General features: G+C 39.9%; 1 protein-coding gene across 6 annotated transcripts in view; it reads right to left on the bottom strand.

The window, feature by feature from the left end:
* The window catches only part of PTS (6-pyruvoyltetrahydropterin synthase), a 46,275-nt gene that overhangs the window by 24,658 nt on the left and 4,553 nt on the right, over nucleotides 1–17,064 (bottom strand). For 5 of the 6 annotated variants that reach the window (XM_074015196.1, XM_005579642.4, XM_074015197.1 and 2 more), the window contains 2 exons: nucleotides 14,705–14,775; nucleotides 14,136–14,514 (listed from right to left, as the gene is read on the bottom strand). In XM_074015196.1, the coding sequence (XP_073871297.1) occupies nucleotides 14,391–14,514; nucleotides 14,705–14,775 (195 nt within the window). In that variant the 3' untranslated portion in view covers nucleotides 14,136–14,390. Of the gene's footprint in view, nucleotides 1–14,135; nucleotides 14,515–14,704; nucleotides 14,776–17,064 lie in introns of those variants that run through there. The other variant, XM_065528974.2, reaches the window with a different exon arrangement.

The following is a 17,064-nucleotide window of genomic DNA, read 5'->3' as shown; positions in this document are numbered from 1 at the left end:
CAGAACAAGACCCTGTCTCTTTAAAAAAAAAAAAAAAAAAAAAAAGGGAAAGAAAAAAATAAGAAGGTAAGTTTTTAAAAAAACTTTTTTTTTTTTTTGAGACAGTCTCACTCTGTCACCCAGGCTGGAGTGTAGTGGCCCAATCTCGGCTCATTGCAACCTCCACCTCCCGAGTTCAAGCAACTCTCCTGCCTCAGCCTCCCAAGTAGCTGAGATTACAGGCACCACCATGCCCAGTTAATTTTTGTTTTTTTAGCAGAGATGGGGTTTCACTGTGTTGGCCAGGCTGGTCTCGAACTCCTGACCACAGGTGATCAGCCTGCCTTGGCCTCCCAAAGTGCTAGGATTACAGATGTGAGCCACTATGCCGGCCCTAAAAAACTTTTTTAATGAGGTAAAATATACATATATAATTTACCATCTTCACCATTTTTAAGTGTACAGTTCGGTGGTAATACATTTACATTCTTTTCTTCCCTTCATCCTCCCCATTCCCCCCCACTTCCTAGCCTCTAGTAACCACCAATCTACTTTCTGTTTTCATGAGATCCACTTTTTTTTAGCTCCCACATACGAATGAGAACATGAAATGTGTCTTTCTGTGTTTGGTTTATTTAACTTAATATAATGGCCTCCAATGCCATCCATGTTGCTGCAAATAACAGAAGTTTGTCCTTTTGGGGGCTGAATAATATTCCATCATGTGTGTATATGCACATTATCTTCATTCATCTATTAATGGGCACTTAGGCTGATTCCGTATTTTGGGTGTTGTGAATAGTGCTGCAATAAACATGAGAGTGCAGGTATCTCTTTGATATACTGATTGCCTTTCTTTTGGATATGTATCTAGTAGTAGAATTGCTGGATCACATGGTAGTTCTATTTTTAGTTTTTTGACAAACCTCCATATTGTTCTCTGTAGTGACTGTACTAATTCACATTCCTCCCAACAGTGTATGAGGATTCCCCTTTCTCCATATCCTTTCCAGCATCTGTTAGTGTCTTTTTTATTCAAGCCATTTTGACTGGGGTTAGATGATATCACATTATGATATTGATTTGCATGTCTCTGATGATTAGTGATACTGAACATTTTTTCTTATACCTGTTGGCAATTTGCATGTCTCCTTTTGAGAAATGTCTGTTCAATTTTTTTGCCCATTACTAAATTGGATTTTTTTACTATTGAGTTGTTTAAGCTCCTTATATATTTTTATTATTCATCCCTTGTCAGGTGAATAGTTTGCAAATATTTTCTCCCATTCTGTGGATTGTCTATTCACTTTGTTGATTGTCTCCTTTGCTATACAGAAACTTTTTAGCTTGATGTAATCCCAACTGTCTATTTTTGCTTTGGTTGCCTATGCTTCTGAGGTCTTATCCAAGAAATCTTTGCCCAGACCAACACCTGAAAGTATTTTCCCAATGCTTTCTCCTAGTACTTTCATAGTTTCACGTGTTAGTTCAACTCTTTAATCCATTTTGACTTTATTTTTTTGTATAGTGAGAGATGGGGGTCTAGTTTCATTCTTCTGCATACAGTTATCCTGTTTTCTCAGTACCATTTATTGAAAAGACTGTACTTTTCCCCCTGTAAGTTTTTGGTGCTTTTGTCAAAGATGAGTTGGTTATAAATGCATGAATTTGTAACTGGGTTCTCTATTCTGTTCCACTGGTCTATGTGTCTGCTTTTATGCCAGTACCATGCTGTTTTGGTTACTATGCCTTTGTAATAAGTTTTGAAGTCAGGTATTGTGATCCCTCCAGCTTCATTTTTTGGTTTGGGGGTTTTTGTGTTTTGGTGTGTGTGTGTGTGTGTGTGTCTCACTCTGTTGCCCAGGCTGGAGTGCAGTGGTGCACTCATAGCTCACTGCAGCCTCAAACTCCTGGCCTCACGCAGTTCTCCCACTTTGGCCTCCCAAAGTGCTGAGATTACAGGTATAAGACATTGCACCCACCCCAGCTTTGTTCTTTATGCTCAGTATTGCTTTGCCTATTCAGGGTCTTTCATGGTTCTATATAAATGTTAGGGGTTTTTTCTATTTCTGTGAAGAATGTCATCGGTATTTTGATAGGAATCGCATTGAATCTGTAAGTTGTTTGGTGTAGTATTGTCATTTTAACAATATTATTCTTCCAATCCATGAGCATGGAATATATTTCCACTTTTTGGTGTCCTCTTCTATTTCTTTCATCAGAATTTTATTTCCTTGTACAGAACTTTTATTTCTTTGGTTAGACTGACTCCTAGGTATTTTATATTTTTTGCAGCTACTGTAAATGGGATTACTTTATTATTTTTCAGATTGTTCACTGTTGGCACATATAAATGCTACTGATTTTTGTATGTTAAGTTTGTATCCTGCAACTTTACTGAATTTGTTTTACGTTCTAACAGTTTTTGGTGGAGTCTTTAGGTCTTTCTAAGTAATAAGATCATGTCCTCTTCAAACAAGGTTAACTTGACTTCTTCCTTTACAATTCGGATGCCCTTTTATTCTTTCTTTGTCTAGTTGCTCTGGCCAGGACTTCCAGTATCATGTTGGATAAAAGTGGTAAAAGTGGGCAATTCTTATCTTGTACCAGTCTTTAGAGAAAAGGCCTTCAAATTTTCCCTTCAGTCTGATGTTAGCCATGAGTCTGACATAGATGGCCTTTAATAATTTGAGGTATGTTCCTTCTATACCCATTTTGATGAGGCTTTTTATGATAAAGGGATGTTGAATTTTATCAAATACTTTTTGACATCTATTGAAAAAATTACATGGTTTTTGTTATTGATTCTGCTAATATGGTATATCATGTTTATGTCAATTTAATCATTTCTGAAGCATCCCTGGGATGAGTCCCACTTGATCGTAGTCAATGATCCTTTTGATGTATTATAGGATGCAGTCTGCTAGTATTTTGTTGAGGATTTTTGCATGTATGTTCATCAGTGATATTGGTCTGTAGTTTTCTTTTGTTGTTGTGTCCTTGTCTAGTTTTCGTATCAGGGTAATACTGACCTCATGAGTTTGGAAGTACTCCCTCTTCTTCAATTTTTTTTTTTTTTTTTTTAAGAGTTTGAGTAGGATTGATATTAGTTCTCCTTTAAATGTTAGGTTGAATTTGCCTGTGAATCCATCAGGTCCTAGGCTTTTCCTTGATGGAAGACATTTTATTATACCTTTGCTCTCATTACTAGTTATTGGTTTGTTGAGATTTTCTATTTCTTCACAATTCACTCTTGGTATGTTGTACATAGAAGATGAAAAGTATAATTTCATTTCTTCACATTAATTTCTTCTAGGTTTTTCAATTTATTGGTTGGTGTATGCTTGTTCACAATAGTCTCTAATGATTCTTCGTATTTCTGAAGTCTCAGTTGTTATGTCTCCTTTTTTCATTTCTGATTTTATTCATTTGGGTCTTCTCTCTTTTTTTAAACCTTTAGTCTAGCTAAAGGTTTATCAATTTTGTTTATCTTTTCAAAAAACCAACTTCTCATTTTGTTGATCTTCTGTATTTTTTTGGCTCAATTTCACTTATTGCTTCTCTGATCTTTATTATTTCTTTCTTTCCACCTATTTTGGGTTTGGTTTGCTCTTGCTTTTCTAGCTCCTTGAGGTGCATTATTGGGTTGTTTCTTTGGAATATTTCTTTTATGTTATAAGTGTTTTTGCTATAAACTTCCCTCTTAGTACTGCTTTTGCCATACCCTATAAATTTGGGTATGTTGTATTTCCATTTTCATTTGTTTCAAGAAATTTTTAAATATCCTTCTTAATTTCTTCATTGACTCCTTGGTCATTAAGGAGCATGTTGTTTAATTCCATGTGTATGCATATTTTCCAAGGTTCCTCTTGTTATTGATTTCTAGTTTTATTACATTATGTTCAGAGAAGATACTTTACCCCATCTCTACCAAAATGCAAAATTTAGCTGGGTGTGGTGGTGTGAACCTGAGTCCCAGCTGCCTGGGAGACTGAGGCAGGAGGATCACCTGAACCCAAGGAGGTCAAGGCTGAAGTGAGCTATGATTGTATCACTGCATTCCAGCCTGGGAGACAGTGAGACTTTGTCTCAAAAGAAAAAGGGCAGGATCGGGGAGGGGACAAAAAGCATTCTTAGTTTAAGAATAGGTTTTGCTTTAAAAATCATAGTACACTCACCAGTTCTTGCTGAAATCAATAATTACACAAGAGAATAACAATACTAATAGCCTGTTGTAAATTGATCACAAGCCTTTTTAATAAAGCACTCTTTTTTATTACACTTTAAGTTCCGGGATACATGTGCAGAATATGCAGGTTTGTTATGTAGGTATACATGCATCACAGTGGTTTGCTGCACCCATCAACCCATCATCTATATTAGGTATTTCTCCTAATGTTGTCCCTCCCCCTGCTCCCCGACATGCCCCAGTGTGTGATGCTCCCCTCCCTGTGTCCATGTGTGCTCATTGTTCAACTCCCACTTATGAGTGAGAACATGTGGTGTTTGGTTTTCTGTTCCTGTGTTAGTTTGCTGAGAATGATAGTTTCTAGCTTCATCCATGTCCCTGCAAAGGACATGAACTCATTCTTTTTTATGACCGCACAGTATTCCATGGTGTATATGTGCCAGATTTTCTTTATCCAGTCTATCATTGATGGGCATTTGAGTTGTTGGTTCCAAGTCTTTGCTACTGTAAATAGTGCCGCAATAAATATACAATAAAGCACATTATTTTTAGCCCTTATATAATCAAAAAGCAGGTTCAGTCACATGCCACTTACAGAGTCCAGTTAACAAGAGCAAGGTCTGGTATAAAGAAAGTGACATTTGGGTGGGCGCGGCAGCTCATGCCTGTAATTCCAGCACTTTGGGAGGCCGAGGCAGGCAGATCACGAAGTCAGATCGAGACCATCCTGGCTAACACAGTGAAACCCCATCTCTACTAAAAATACAAAAAATTAGCTGGGCGTGGTAGTGAGTGCCTGTAGTCCCAGTTACTCTGGAGGCTGAGGCAGGAGAATGGTGTGAACCTGGGAGGCGGAGCTTGCAGTGAGCCAAGATCACGCCACTGCACTCCAGCCTGGGCAACAGAGCAAGACTCCATCTTAAAAAAAAAAAAAAGAAGTGACTTTTTATTCCAAAGCTAGCTTAGAGGAAGAAGTAAAGGCTCCTGCCTTTCAGGGTACCAATTCCCTTTTGGAACAGAAAGCAGGTGCTTTTAAAGGGGGACTTGGCATGTTAGATGAACTTGCCCTGTAGGGAGTGTCTGGTGAAGGGGAGGTAAAAGGTTATAATTGCATTTCTGAAGAGCTAAGTAGGAAGTTGGGAGCAGGGGGAAAGGAGAAAGAAAAAACAAATAATTTTAAAAATAACTCTTTTTCTTAGACAAATGGGAGTACTCAGTTACACTAATATCCTATATAAGCAAGCGTTATGCTTGAGGTAGGGGTGTTCCTCCTCTTGCTTTCTGAGGACATCCTATTCTTTAATAAGAGTAGTTTCTAATAAACCACCTTAACTTCACCAGACTCTGTGATTCACCCTGAATTCTTTTTCTGTGTGAGGTCCGAGAACCCGCTCTTTGGGTCTAGTCTGAGATCCCTTTCCAGTAACACACAGACATCAACCCGCTCTCAAATAAGGGTGGCATATGTTATATCCCACAATCTGCTTAAGTTGCATTTTTTTTTTCTTTTGCAAATACCATTTTCCCCTTCAAGAATGGAGCCTTCACTCTCCTCCTTGTACTCTGGGAATTATTGAGGGTTATTATGGCAACAAATTAGGAGGCCCGTATTTGCTAGAAAATAAATATTGCCTCAGTGTTACCACAAATGAAGTCAGTTCCACATTCCATGAGGAATCCTGCTCTTGGGGCCAAACAGATAGAATGATAAAGAGCATTCTTTACAAAATGAGCTGAGGCTCTCCCTGCCTAGGACAAATCTATTCTCCAACAGCTGGGACAGAGACAGATACACGCAACCTTTATTGTTTACCCTGCTAAAAGGGAGACCCCTTGTGTGGTCATGAGGATGGCCATTTACCAAAAGGGCTGGGATTTAGAGTTCTGGCTTATCTTTACCTAAATCAGTAGTTGAAGACTAAAACAAATTGTACCCACAAATAGCAATGGAAGATTACCAGGAAGATAAAGTTAGGCAGATAAACAGCTTTGAAGGAATACTTATGAAATGTTATTTTATGTTGTAGTGGTTGTTCTCTAAGCTGAACTGCATAAAGAATAACATATATCTGAATGATGCTCAAAAAGTTTGGCATTAGACCAGATACAGTGGCTTATGTCTATCATCCCAGCACTTTGGGAGGCCAAGGCAGGAGGATCAGTTGAGCCCAGGAGTTCAAGACTATCCTTGGCAACATGGCAATACCTTTGTCTCTACTAAAAATCTATCTATCTATCTATCTATCTATCTATCTATCTATCTAATCTATCTATCTATCTATCTTAACCAGGCATGGTGGTACACCTTGTAGTCTAGCTATTAAATCTCAAAAAATTTACCAAACCAGATTACCAGATTCAACCACTCCTTTAGAGATGGCAGTCACTCTGTAAATAATTCACTCTGTAAATAATTATTCACTCTGTAAATAATTATTCAGCACCTATTGTATGGCAGGCATTACACTAGGTCCTGGGGAGACAAGAGTGAACCAGACAGGGCTTCAGCCCTTGTGAAGTTGACACCCTCGTGGTTGGGACAGACAGTAAACTAGTGAAAAAGACAAAAAGCAGCAAATATGCAAAACTTTAAAACTGCAAGAAAGAGGAGTATATGGTATTGTCCTAGAATACAACAGGGTTCTATCTACACCACTGGCCTGAGGAAGGCTTCTCCAAGATGATGACATGTAAGCTGAGATCTGAAGAATGCTTAGGTTTTCTGCAGGGGATTTGGGGGAACAGCAGTTCAGGGAGAAGGGCAGTACATGCCGAGCTCTTGAGATGGGAATGGAATTGGTGCATCTGAGGACTTCAGAGTAGGCTAATGTAACCAAAACATAGCGAAGGGCTTGAGGCTGGGAAGCAGGCAGTAACTGGATCCTATCAGGCTTAGCTAGACAGTGTGGGGAGTTTGGATTATATTCCAAAAGCAGGAGGAAGCTTTCAAGTGGTGATACAGGGGAGGGGAGTGACAAGATCTGATTTACTCTTTTAGAAAGATCCACAGGATTGTGGAAGAGAACTAAAGGGGAAGGCAGAGACCAGTTAAGAGGCCATGTCAGTCATCCAAGCAAGAAACAGTGGCAGTTTGGACTCTTGTGGTGGCATCAGAAATGAGAGACAGGGCCAGGCACGGTGGCTCACACCTGTAATCCCAGCACACTGGGAGGTCAAGGTGGGCAGATCACCTGAGATAAGGAGTTCAAGACCAGCCTGGCCAACATAATGAAACCCCATCTCTACTAAAAATACAAAAATTAGCCAGGCATGGGTGGCACACAACTGTAATCCCAGCTACTAGGGAGGGTGAGGCAAGAGAATCACTTGAACCCAGGAGGCGGAAGCTGCAGTAAGTCAAGATCGCACCACTGCACTCCAGCCTGGGCGACAGAGCAAGACTCAGTCCCTGCCCCCCACCCCAAGAAAAAAAAGAAGAGAGAGACAGACAAAACCCATTATATATGTTGGAGGTAGAACCAGAACTTTCTGATAGATAAGATGTAACAGGTGGGAAGGGGAAGTAGTAGGTCAAAAAGAGTTCCCAGGTTTCTCACTTGAAAAAATGAATGGGGCTGGGTACAGTGGCTCATGCCCATAATCCCAGCACTTTGGGAGGCCGAGGTGGGCGGATCACTTGAGGCCAGGAGTTCAAGACCAATCTGGCCAACATGGTGAAACCCCATCTCTACTAAAAATACAGAAACTAGCTGGGCATGGTAGCAGGCGCCTGTAATCCCAGCTACTCAGGAGGCTGAGGTACGAGAATCACTTGAACCCAGGAGGCAGAGGCTGCAGTGAGCCAAGATCACGCCACTGCACTCCAGCCTGGGCAGCAGAGTGAGACTCTGTCTTCAAAAATAAAAAAAAAAGAATGGATGGTCGTGGCATTATTAGAAAAGACTGGCAGACGGACAGGTTTTGAAGGAGAAAGCAGAAATTCATGTTTGGAAATGTTAAGTTTGAGGTGTCCACAGGACAACCATCAGTGGCTTTATCTGTGGTCAAGTAAAATTTTTAATAGGTAAAAGACACACTAACCCCTTTATTTCTTCAGGTTGTTTGTAGCCACGGTGCTTGCATCTATGAAGATACTTGTGAAAAGTGAAAAGGGTTTGAAAACTTGATTCAGATTATTATCACACTAACTTGAGAATTTTCACTGAATAATAAACTGGCTTGATGAGGACAAATATGGGCTTCAGTACTCAGTACTTGTTTCTTGGGCTTTTTTTTTTTTTTTTTTTTGAGACAGTCTTGCCCTGTTGCCCCGGCTGGAGTGCAATGGAACAATTATGGCTCGCTGCAGCCTTAATCTCCCAGGCTCAATCAATCCCCCCACTGCAGCCTCCTGAATAGCTGGGACTACAGGTGCATGCCACCATGCCCAGCTACTTTTAGGGTTTTTGTTTTCATAGAGACTGAGTTTTGCCATTTGCCCAGGCTGGTCTCAAACTCCTGGGCTCAAGTGATCCACCCACCTAGGCCTCCCAAACATAGAGGGTTACAGGCATGAGCCACTGCGTCCTGCAGGGCTTCTTCAAGAATACAAGGCTTACAAGCCTGGGAGGTGCTTCTTTAGCCAAGAACTACAAAGAAAGGTGGGTAGGAAGAAGGACACTGTTCTATTTCTTTTTTAAAATTATTAATTCTTGGCCGGGCACAGTGGCTCATGCCTGTAATCCCAGCACTTTGGGAGGCTGAGGCGGGTGGATCACCTGAGGTCAGGAGTTCGAGACCAGCCTGGCCAACATGGTGAAACCTCATCTACTAAAAATACAAAAATTAGCTGGGTGTGGTGGCGGGCGCCTGTAATCCCAGCTACTCAGGAGGCTGAGGCAGGAAAATCATCGCTTGAACCCAGGAGGCGGAGGTTACAGTGAGCCAAGATCACGCCACTGCACTCCAGCCTGGGTGACAAGAGCAAAACTCCGTCTCAAAAAAAAAAAAAATATATATATATATATATATAAATTCTTCTGTCTCAATGGTTGCAGAACACTGGTGGAAATGGGTGAGTCAATTTTTGAAGAGAACCAACCGATGAGCTACTTGAAAGCGGAAATGCTGCTTTGAAAATTCTCCAGGGCAAGAACCACCTTCCCTTACTTTTGTGGTGACAACAGTTCTCTCTGCAGCTATGTGGAGACTTTAACGGTGTTTATCTGGGACACTTTCCAGAAGTGTCTTGCAGCAGAACCTTGCTATAAAGTTAAATTGTGTGAAACTAACAATGATTTTTCTATGTGCAAGGGAGGCTAGAAATATCCCAGACATAACAAAAGCAAAATGAGCACAATCTGTTTCCTATCTTTAAGATAGTTTCAATTCCAGAGGGAATTTAAAAGTTTGGAGTTTAAAAAGCCAAACAGATCATTTATCACAGGTCTAATGTATTAGTGGCCACATGTACACAATTGATCAAAGCATCCTGGCTATTTTTATAATCCGCTGGTAGTTCCTACATCAATTGAGGTGATACAAATGATCGCTCAGCTCTGGTCGTTATGTTCACAGAGATATGGTGGTATTTTTTAACTTCTCACCTTAGAATTGGTTTTAACTTCAAGAGTTGTGCTTCCAAGATTTCTATACTCCTCTACCACCCACAAACTCCACAATTCCCACTGTAAACAACAGCTGCTGCTCTGACATTTCACTCCTGTGAAATGAAATGTGCTTTACTTCCCTGGCATCAAAAAGGGCATGATATATACTCCTTGCCTACCTCTCCAGTCTTATCACCTGATATCTCCACATCAAAATGTGCACATTAGCAATATATGTCTAATCCCCTCTCCCTGAGTATGGACTGGATGGAGTCACTTGCTTCAAAGGAGCAAAATACAGAAAAAGCGATTCGCTTACAAATGACTGTCTTCGATCATGGTGGCACTCTCCCTTACCCTCTTACCTGCTCTGCTGAAGCAGGCCGTCATGTTGGGAGATGCTCTGTGAAGAGGCCTACACAGCAAGAAACAGAGGGAGGAACTGAGGCCTCAGTCCAACCACCAAGTATGGGAGTGAGCTGGGAGGCAGATCCTTCCTGGTCAAGCCCTGAGATGACTGCAGTCTTATGAGTGACTCTGAGCCAGAGGTGGCCTTCTGGTATGCAGAACTGAGATAATAAATGTGTGCTGTTTTAAGCCACTATGTTTGGGAGTAATTTGTTACGCAGCAGTAGGTAACTAATACATTCACCCAGCAGGGTGGTTATGAGGATGAAATGAGGTCATATAAGAAGTATTTAGCAAAATGCCTGACACCATAGTGGGCACTGCACAATTAGCTCTATTCTCCTCCTTCCATCTATTTCCACTGCCACCCCCACGGTCCAAGCACCCATCGCTTCATGTCTAGATTCCTGCAACAGTTTTGCAAATAGTTTCCTCACTTTCCTTTGTCCACCTGGTTATCTTCTTTAAAAACAAAAAGCTTGCTATTCCTCAAAAGATAAAGACTGATTGACATTCAAGGCCCTCCAGGCTGTCTCCGACCTGTATTTCCAAGTTCATTTCTCATTACACTCCCACACCTCACTACCACTCTACTAAGATCAATATATTCACTATAACCCAAATATATTTTGTATATTCCCACCCTAGTAACTGTGCTAATGAAATTTTACCCATTCAGTATTCATTCTCTCTTTTCTCCTGAGTTCCAAACCACCACTCTCCCTACCCCATCACTGAAAGTACCATTCCTCCACTAAGCTTTTCCAAACCTCATCACCCCATGATGATTTTTTTCCTTCTCTACATTAAGAATATTTACTTATTTGGCATGTAGGAACAAAAGTTCTCTTGAAGCAACTCATGAACAAATACCTAGAGTGTTAATGTTACTGTGAACCATGTTTTTCTAATATGGTATCAGATTTGCAAAATTCCGCATTAAAAAAAAAAAAAATGTGGCCAGGCACAGTGGCTCACACCTGTAATCCCAGCACTTTGGGAGGCCGAGGTAGGTGGATCACTTGAGGTCAGGAGTTCAAGACCAGCCTGGCCAACATGGTGAAACCCCGTCTCTACCAAAAAATACAAAAATTAGCCAGGCGGGGTGGTGTGCTCCTGTAGTCCCAGCTACTGAGGAGGATGAGGCACAAGAATCACTTGAATCCAGGAAGCAGAGGTTGCAGTCAGCTGAGATTGCACCACTGCACTCTAGCCTGGGCGACAGAGTGAAACGCTGTCTCAAAAAATAAATAAATAAATAAAAATAGAAATAAAAAATGAAAGCAGAAGTCGTGCCTCTTTTTCATGACACCTCAGAGGCGATCAGCTGCTTCAAGATGCTTCAGTGATGAGGTAGGGAGAAAGGTGGTTTGGAACTCAGGAGAAAACAGGGAAGGAATACTGAATGGGTAAAATTTCAAGATAAAAAGCAAACCATGCTTTTTATGAGAAGCGTATGGCCACAGAAGTTGCTGCTGGCGCTCTGGGTAAACACTGGAAGGGTTACACAGTCTGATTCAGTGGTGGGAACAAGGTTTCCTTATGAAGCAGGATGTCTTGACCCATGGCCATGTCTGCCTGCTGCTGGGTAAGGGGCATTCCTGTTATAGACCCGGGAGAACTGGAGAAAGAAAGCAATAATCTGTTCAAGTGTGCATTGTGGATGCCAATCCGAGCATTCTCAAATTGGTTATTGTTTAAAAAAAAGGAGAGAAGGGGCCGGGCGCGGTGGCTCATGCCTGTAATCCCAGAACGTTGGGAAGCCAAGGCGGGCGGATCACAAGGTCAGGAGATCGATACCATCCTGGCTAAAACGGTGAAACACCGTCTTTACTAAAAATACAAAAAATTAGCCGGGCATGGTGGTGGGCGCCTGTGGTCCCAGTTACTCAGGAGGCTGAGGCAGGAGTATGGGGTGAATCTGGGAGGTGGAGCCTGCAGTGAGCCGAGACTGCACCACTGTACTCTGGCCTGGGCGACAGAGCAAGACTCCATCTCAAAATAAATAGATAGATAGATAGATAGATAGATAGATAGATAGATAGATAGATAGATAAATAAATAAGGAGAGAAGGATATTCCTGGGCTAATCCTATGGTGTCTCATCTCCTGGGGCCCAAGATCTAGCAGAATCCGCAAACTTTTCAATCTCTCTCAAGAAGATGATGTCTGCCAGTATGTCATAAGCAAGCACTTAAACAAAGAAGGTAAGAAACCTAGGACCAAAGTACCCAAGATTCAGCATCTTGTTCCTCCACGTGTCCTGCAGCACAAACGCCAGCATATTGCTATGAAGAAACAGTGTATTAAGAAAAATATGGAAGAGGCTCCAGAATATGCTAAACTTTTGGCCAAGAGAATGAAGGAGGCTAAAGAAGAGTGCCAGGAACAGACGGCCGAGAGACACAGACTGTCCTCACTGCGAGCCTCTACTTCTCAGTCTGAATCCAGTCAAAAATAAGATTTTTGGCCGGGCGCAGTGGCTCACGCCTGTAATCCCAGCACTTTGGGAGGCTGAAACAGGGGGATCACGAGGTCAGGAGATTGAGACCATCCTGGCCAAAAGAGTGAAACCCCATCTCTACTATAATACAAAAAATTAGACGGGCATGGTGGTGCGTGCCTGTAGTCCCAGCTACTCAGGAGGCTGAGGCAGGGGAATTTTTTGAACCTGGGAGGTGAAGGTTGCAGTAAGCCGAGATCACGCCACTGTGCTCCAGCCTGGTGACAGAGCAAGACTTGGTCTCAAAAGAAAAAAAAAAAAAAAATTAAATTGAGTAACAAATAAGTAAGATCAGACTCTCAAAAAATCTGTAAATATTCAAATTGTCCCTTTTCAGAGTCTGTGTTTCAGAGTCAGAAATAACCTGAATGTTAAACATCCAGTTTGCAATTTATTTGCTGAATGATCTAAAGCAAATAGCTTAAACTCGCTCGACTTTAATTATCTTACCAACAGAATGAGAACACCAGCTTGCAGGGTATTTGTGTGAATTAAAACATAAAGTGCCTTCATAAATAATAGCGATCTGCCTTTCAGGTAATCAATACAAAACATCCTACATATAGAACATTCAAACTGATAACTAAAATACATTAAATATAATTGAGTGGCCATTTGCATTACTGTCAAACTTTATATTTCTGCAATCACTAAAAAAGACCACTCTTTGCAAATTTTTCTAGAACAGTAATCACTGCAAAAGCCCTTTTACTATTTTCAGGCAACAACATTCTGGGAATTCATTGTATGCTAGTTGCTATGTGGAGAGAAAATCAGAACCCTGCATTTAAGAAATTTAGAATACAAACAAGAACACAGAACGTCTTTTGTGCAAAGTCAGCAAATACTTTCTTGTGGATTTAGTCACGAGGAAAAGATCCCAGAGAAGAATGCCAAGAATATCGTAAGTTTAAAACCAGAACAAAATGGGATCAATTAGGAAAAACTACACACAGGAAATACTTTATATGGTAGTTGATCCTTTTTATGCTGACTGTAGAGTTTAAAATATATGGTAATTCTGCAGTCTTCTGAGTTAAAATTATTCAAGTGCCCATAAGGTTCAGAAATTCAGATGAATACACTGAATAAATAATTTACTGATATTCCATGATATGTTTAATGTGTTGTTCCTCACTAGCAATTCATAATTCAATATGCTGTGCAAAATTGTAATAAACGATGTGCTCTAAAGCAGCATTTCCATCAATCTTTGTACATGTATCCACAACACATTGCCTCAGATGATTTTTCACTGAATCCACTTTTGCCTTCAGCACACCCAACAAGTAGTAATCAAGAGAGTTCAATCTATTAAAAATATATATAGTCTCCAGACTTTGTGGTCACTTGAATTTTATTTCTTATAAGATTCACATACTCGAAGTCATATAAGCATTTTAACCATGTATATTATACCAAGTAAAAATGAATACTAAAAATGAGGTAATGGAGAAAACAACAAAATTAGATTTCTTTTGCTTTCAAATAATTCCACACCAAAACATTTTGCTGGAAATGAAGTGATTTTTAATTTATAAATAAAAGACTCTCTAAATGATTTTCAGAATATATTACAAGTTTAGTTTTAAATAGACTTATATTTATAACAGGTCTTACAATGATTTCAATAAATAGGGACTCCAGAGCACAATGTGGAGGTACAACAATCACGTGTTGACCTCTTAATATTCCAAGGGGATCAAAATCTTTTTCAAACACAGAAGGAAACTGGGCTTTGTACAGTGCTAACCCCTAATAGCTATTCTCCTTTATAAACTACAATATTATTGTCAGTTTCATATACTTTTACTTTATAAAGAACTCCTACAGGAAGAACTTTCTGGAGGTTGTCCCAGATATAAACAGCTACATTTTCAGTCGTGCTATAGGAAAACAAACAAACAAACAAAAATTCAAAATGCAAACAATAAAATTTCATGTTTAATATTTATAGAGAATAGAAATTCTAGTTTTGAAAGATTTAATTAAAACTTCAGAAATCACACAACAATCAAATATTCAAATCAATTCTTGTTTTACAATCTATATAAAGCAAGGTATAGTGCCACCCACCTCACCACATCTGCAAAGTATGGCACATCCATATCCAGATTCTTATGATCAAGGGGCTGCATAATCGCCTCCTAGAGACAAAACCAAGGGAAAATATCATTGGCTCCATGTATGACTCAAATTCCAAATTGTTACACTTATGCCTCTAAACCTCACCTTATCACTTAGCCACTAACTAAATACTTGTAAGTACTAGATTTGAGTCTTACAAAGCAACCTTACAAAATTTTAAGTTGTGAAATAAAGTCAGGCCCAGCTGTTGGTAATGATTAGGAACCCTTGTTACTGAATAAAAAGAGGTGAGAAACCAAAACGCAGAGAATCCTGGAGCTTTCTCGCAACACAAGCCACTGTAATTCAGAATTCAGTTTAGCACTCTGGGAATCCTGTCCAAAGAGTTAGCACCAATATTTTTCCCTAACACTGTCACACCTACGGAACAATGCCACAATATCATGGACAATGATTCAGTGACTACTACATTTTATAAAGCAGATCTGACCGAAACTATGTAAGTAGTTCTAAATTTCTGCTAGGAGGAGTAATTTAAGAATGGTTTTGGGCTCACAGAAGGAAAAGTACAAATATGTAAAGACTATTACTCCCTAATGCTCATGTATATTAACATAATGTTTTTCCTCATCATCAGCAAGGATTAAATTGCCTTATTCTTTCTTTGCTTTTTGCTTTTAGCTATTTGCAAAAAATCTAGCATTTGTGAAAAAAAATCTAATTTTCCATATGGTGTAGTTTCAAGAAGGGTACATTAATAACAGTAATAGCAATCATTTCTTGAGAAAAACTAGAATCATACAAAAAGAGTAAGTCCTAGATCAAACGGTTGTTGAAACAGATCCAATGAAGGGATGTTCCACATGAATAGCAAGAAAATAGGTATCTTTGCTTCATCTTCAATCCCAGTTCCAGTCCCAATTTCTCCAGTAAAGCCTCTTATGCCAGACTTTTTGTTTTCTTTTGTTTTGTTTTTAGAGACAGGGTCCCTGTCATCCAGGCTGGAGTACAAGTGGCACAATCATAGCTCACTGCAGCCTTGAACTCCTGGGCTCAAGCAATCCTCTCCCCATGGTAGGGTTCTAAGTTCACTCTCTATGCCACGATGAGTCACTTTCACTGATGAAAGTGTGTGGTGTCCTTCAGGCACACAACAGCAGAAAACAGCACAGAGAACCCCTCCTCCAGTATTCAGTCAGATGTTGAGGGCTTTTATGTTGCTTTCTTATCTCTTTCCTTTCTTTCTTTTCTTTTTATTTCTTTTCTTTTCCTTTCTCTTTTTCTTTCTTTTTCTTTCTTTCCCCTCCCCTCTAATCTCCTCCCCTCCCCTCTACTCTCCTCCCTTTTCCTCTTCTCCTGTCTCTGTCTCTCTCTCTCCCCCCCATGGCCCCCCCAACCCCTGCCCCATAAATGCATGCAGGCCCTATCTCTATAACTTTCCTAAAGTACTTTGAGCACAGTGCTGTTTCTTCATTCACTCATTCTTTTCCTCATTTATGAAATCAACAGTTATTTAACAATTACTATTCTTCACCTCCTAGAAAAAGGAATGTATACACTCTGTGGGCTACATCTCATTCATCTTTGTATACTTAGCTCACAAACTGATGCAAAGTAGACAAATTTGTTGAATATATGAATAATGTGAAAGAAGTAAACATCACTAATAACATCATTTTAATAAAGCAAATGTCAAATTTCAGAACAAAACTAAGCTGCAAGTGAAATGACGGCATAATAAACAGCTGGATGGAAAGAAATCTACTCCCAACTTTGCAAATAACTTGCCACACAATCTGCGGCAAGTCCGTTAACTGTTCAGCATCTCTCAATCTTAATCTACGGATTGAAGAAGTTGGTTTGAATAATCTCCAAAGTCTCTTACAAAGCAAGAATTCTATAATGGTATAATCAGTTAAGTTCTTCACTGAACCCCTTGTGTGTTATCTCTATGATGTACTGCTCTGGTGGGTTTATAATAAATCTAGAGTGAATAACATGGTGTGGTATCTAAATCTATGATCAAAAGTACAAGGAATTTTCAGAGAGGGAAGAGAAAGCTCCAAGGAGAAGGCCAGGAACAGTGGCTCATGCCTGTAATTCCAGCACTTTGGGAGGTCAAGGCAGGACGCATTTGAGACCAGCCTAAACAACATAGTGAGACCCCTACCTCTACAAAAAGAAAAATTTGCATTGGCTCTGTGCCTATTAAAAAAAAAAAAGTAAGTCTCAAGGAGAAAGCTATGTCTTAAAAGAAATGGAGAATTTGTTAACTGAAGGAAATCAGGATATTCCAACAAGGAATACAAGGTAAGTATGTTATATTTCCTCCCATCGCTGTAACACAA

This window comes from Macaca fascicularis, chromosome 14 (genome assembly GCF_037993035.2).
Source record: "Macaca fascicularis isolate 582-1 chromosome 14, T2T-MFA8v1.1".
Lineage (NCBI taxonomy): Eukaryota > Metazoa > Chordata > Mammalia > Primates > Cercopithecidae > Macaca > Macaca fascicularis.
This window is presented reverse-complemented; position numbering and strand designations above follow the sequence as displayed.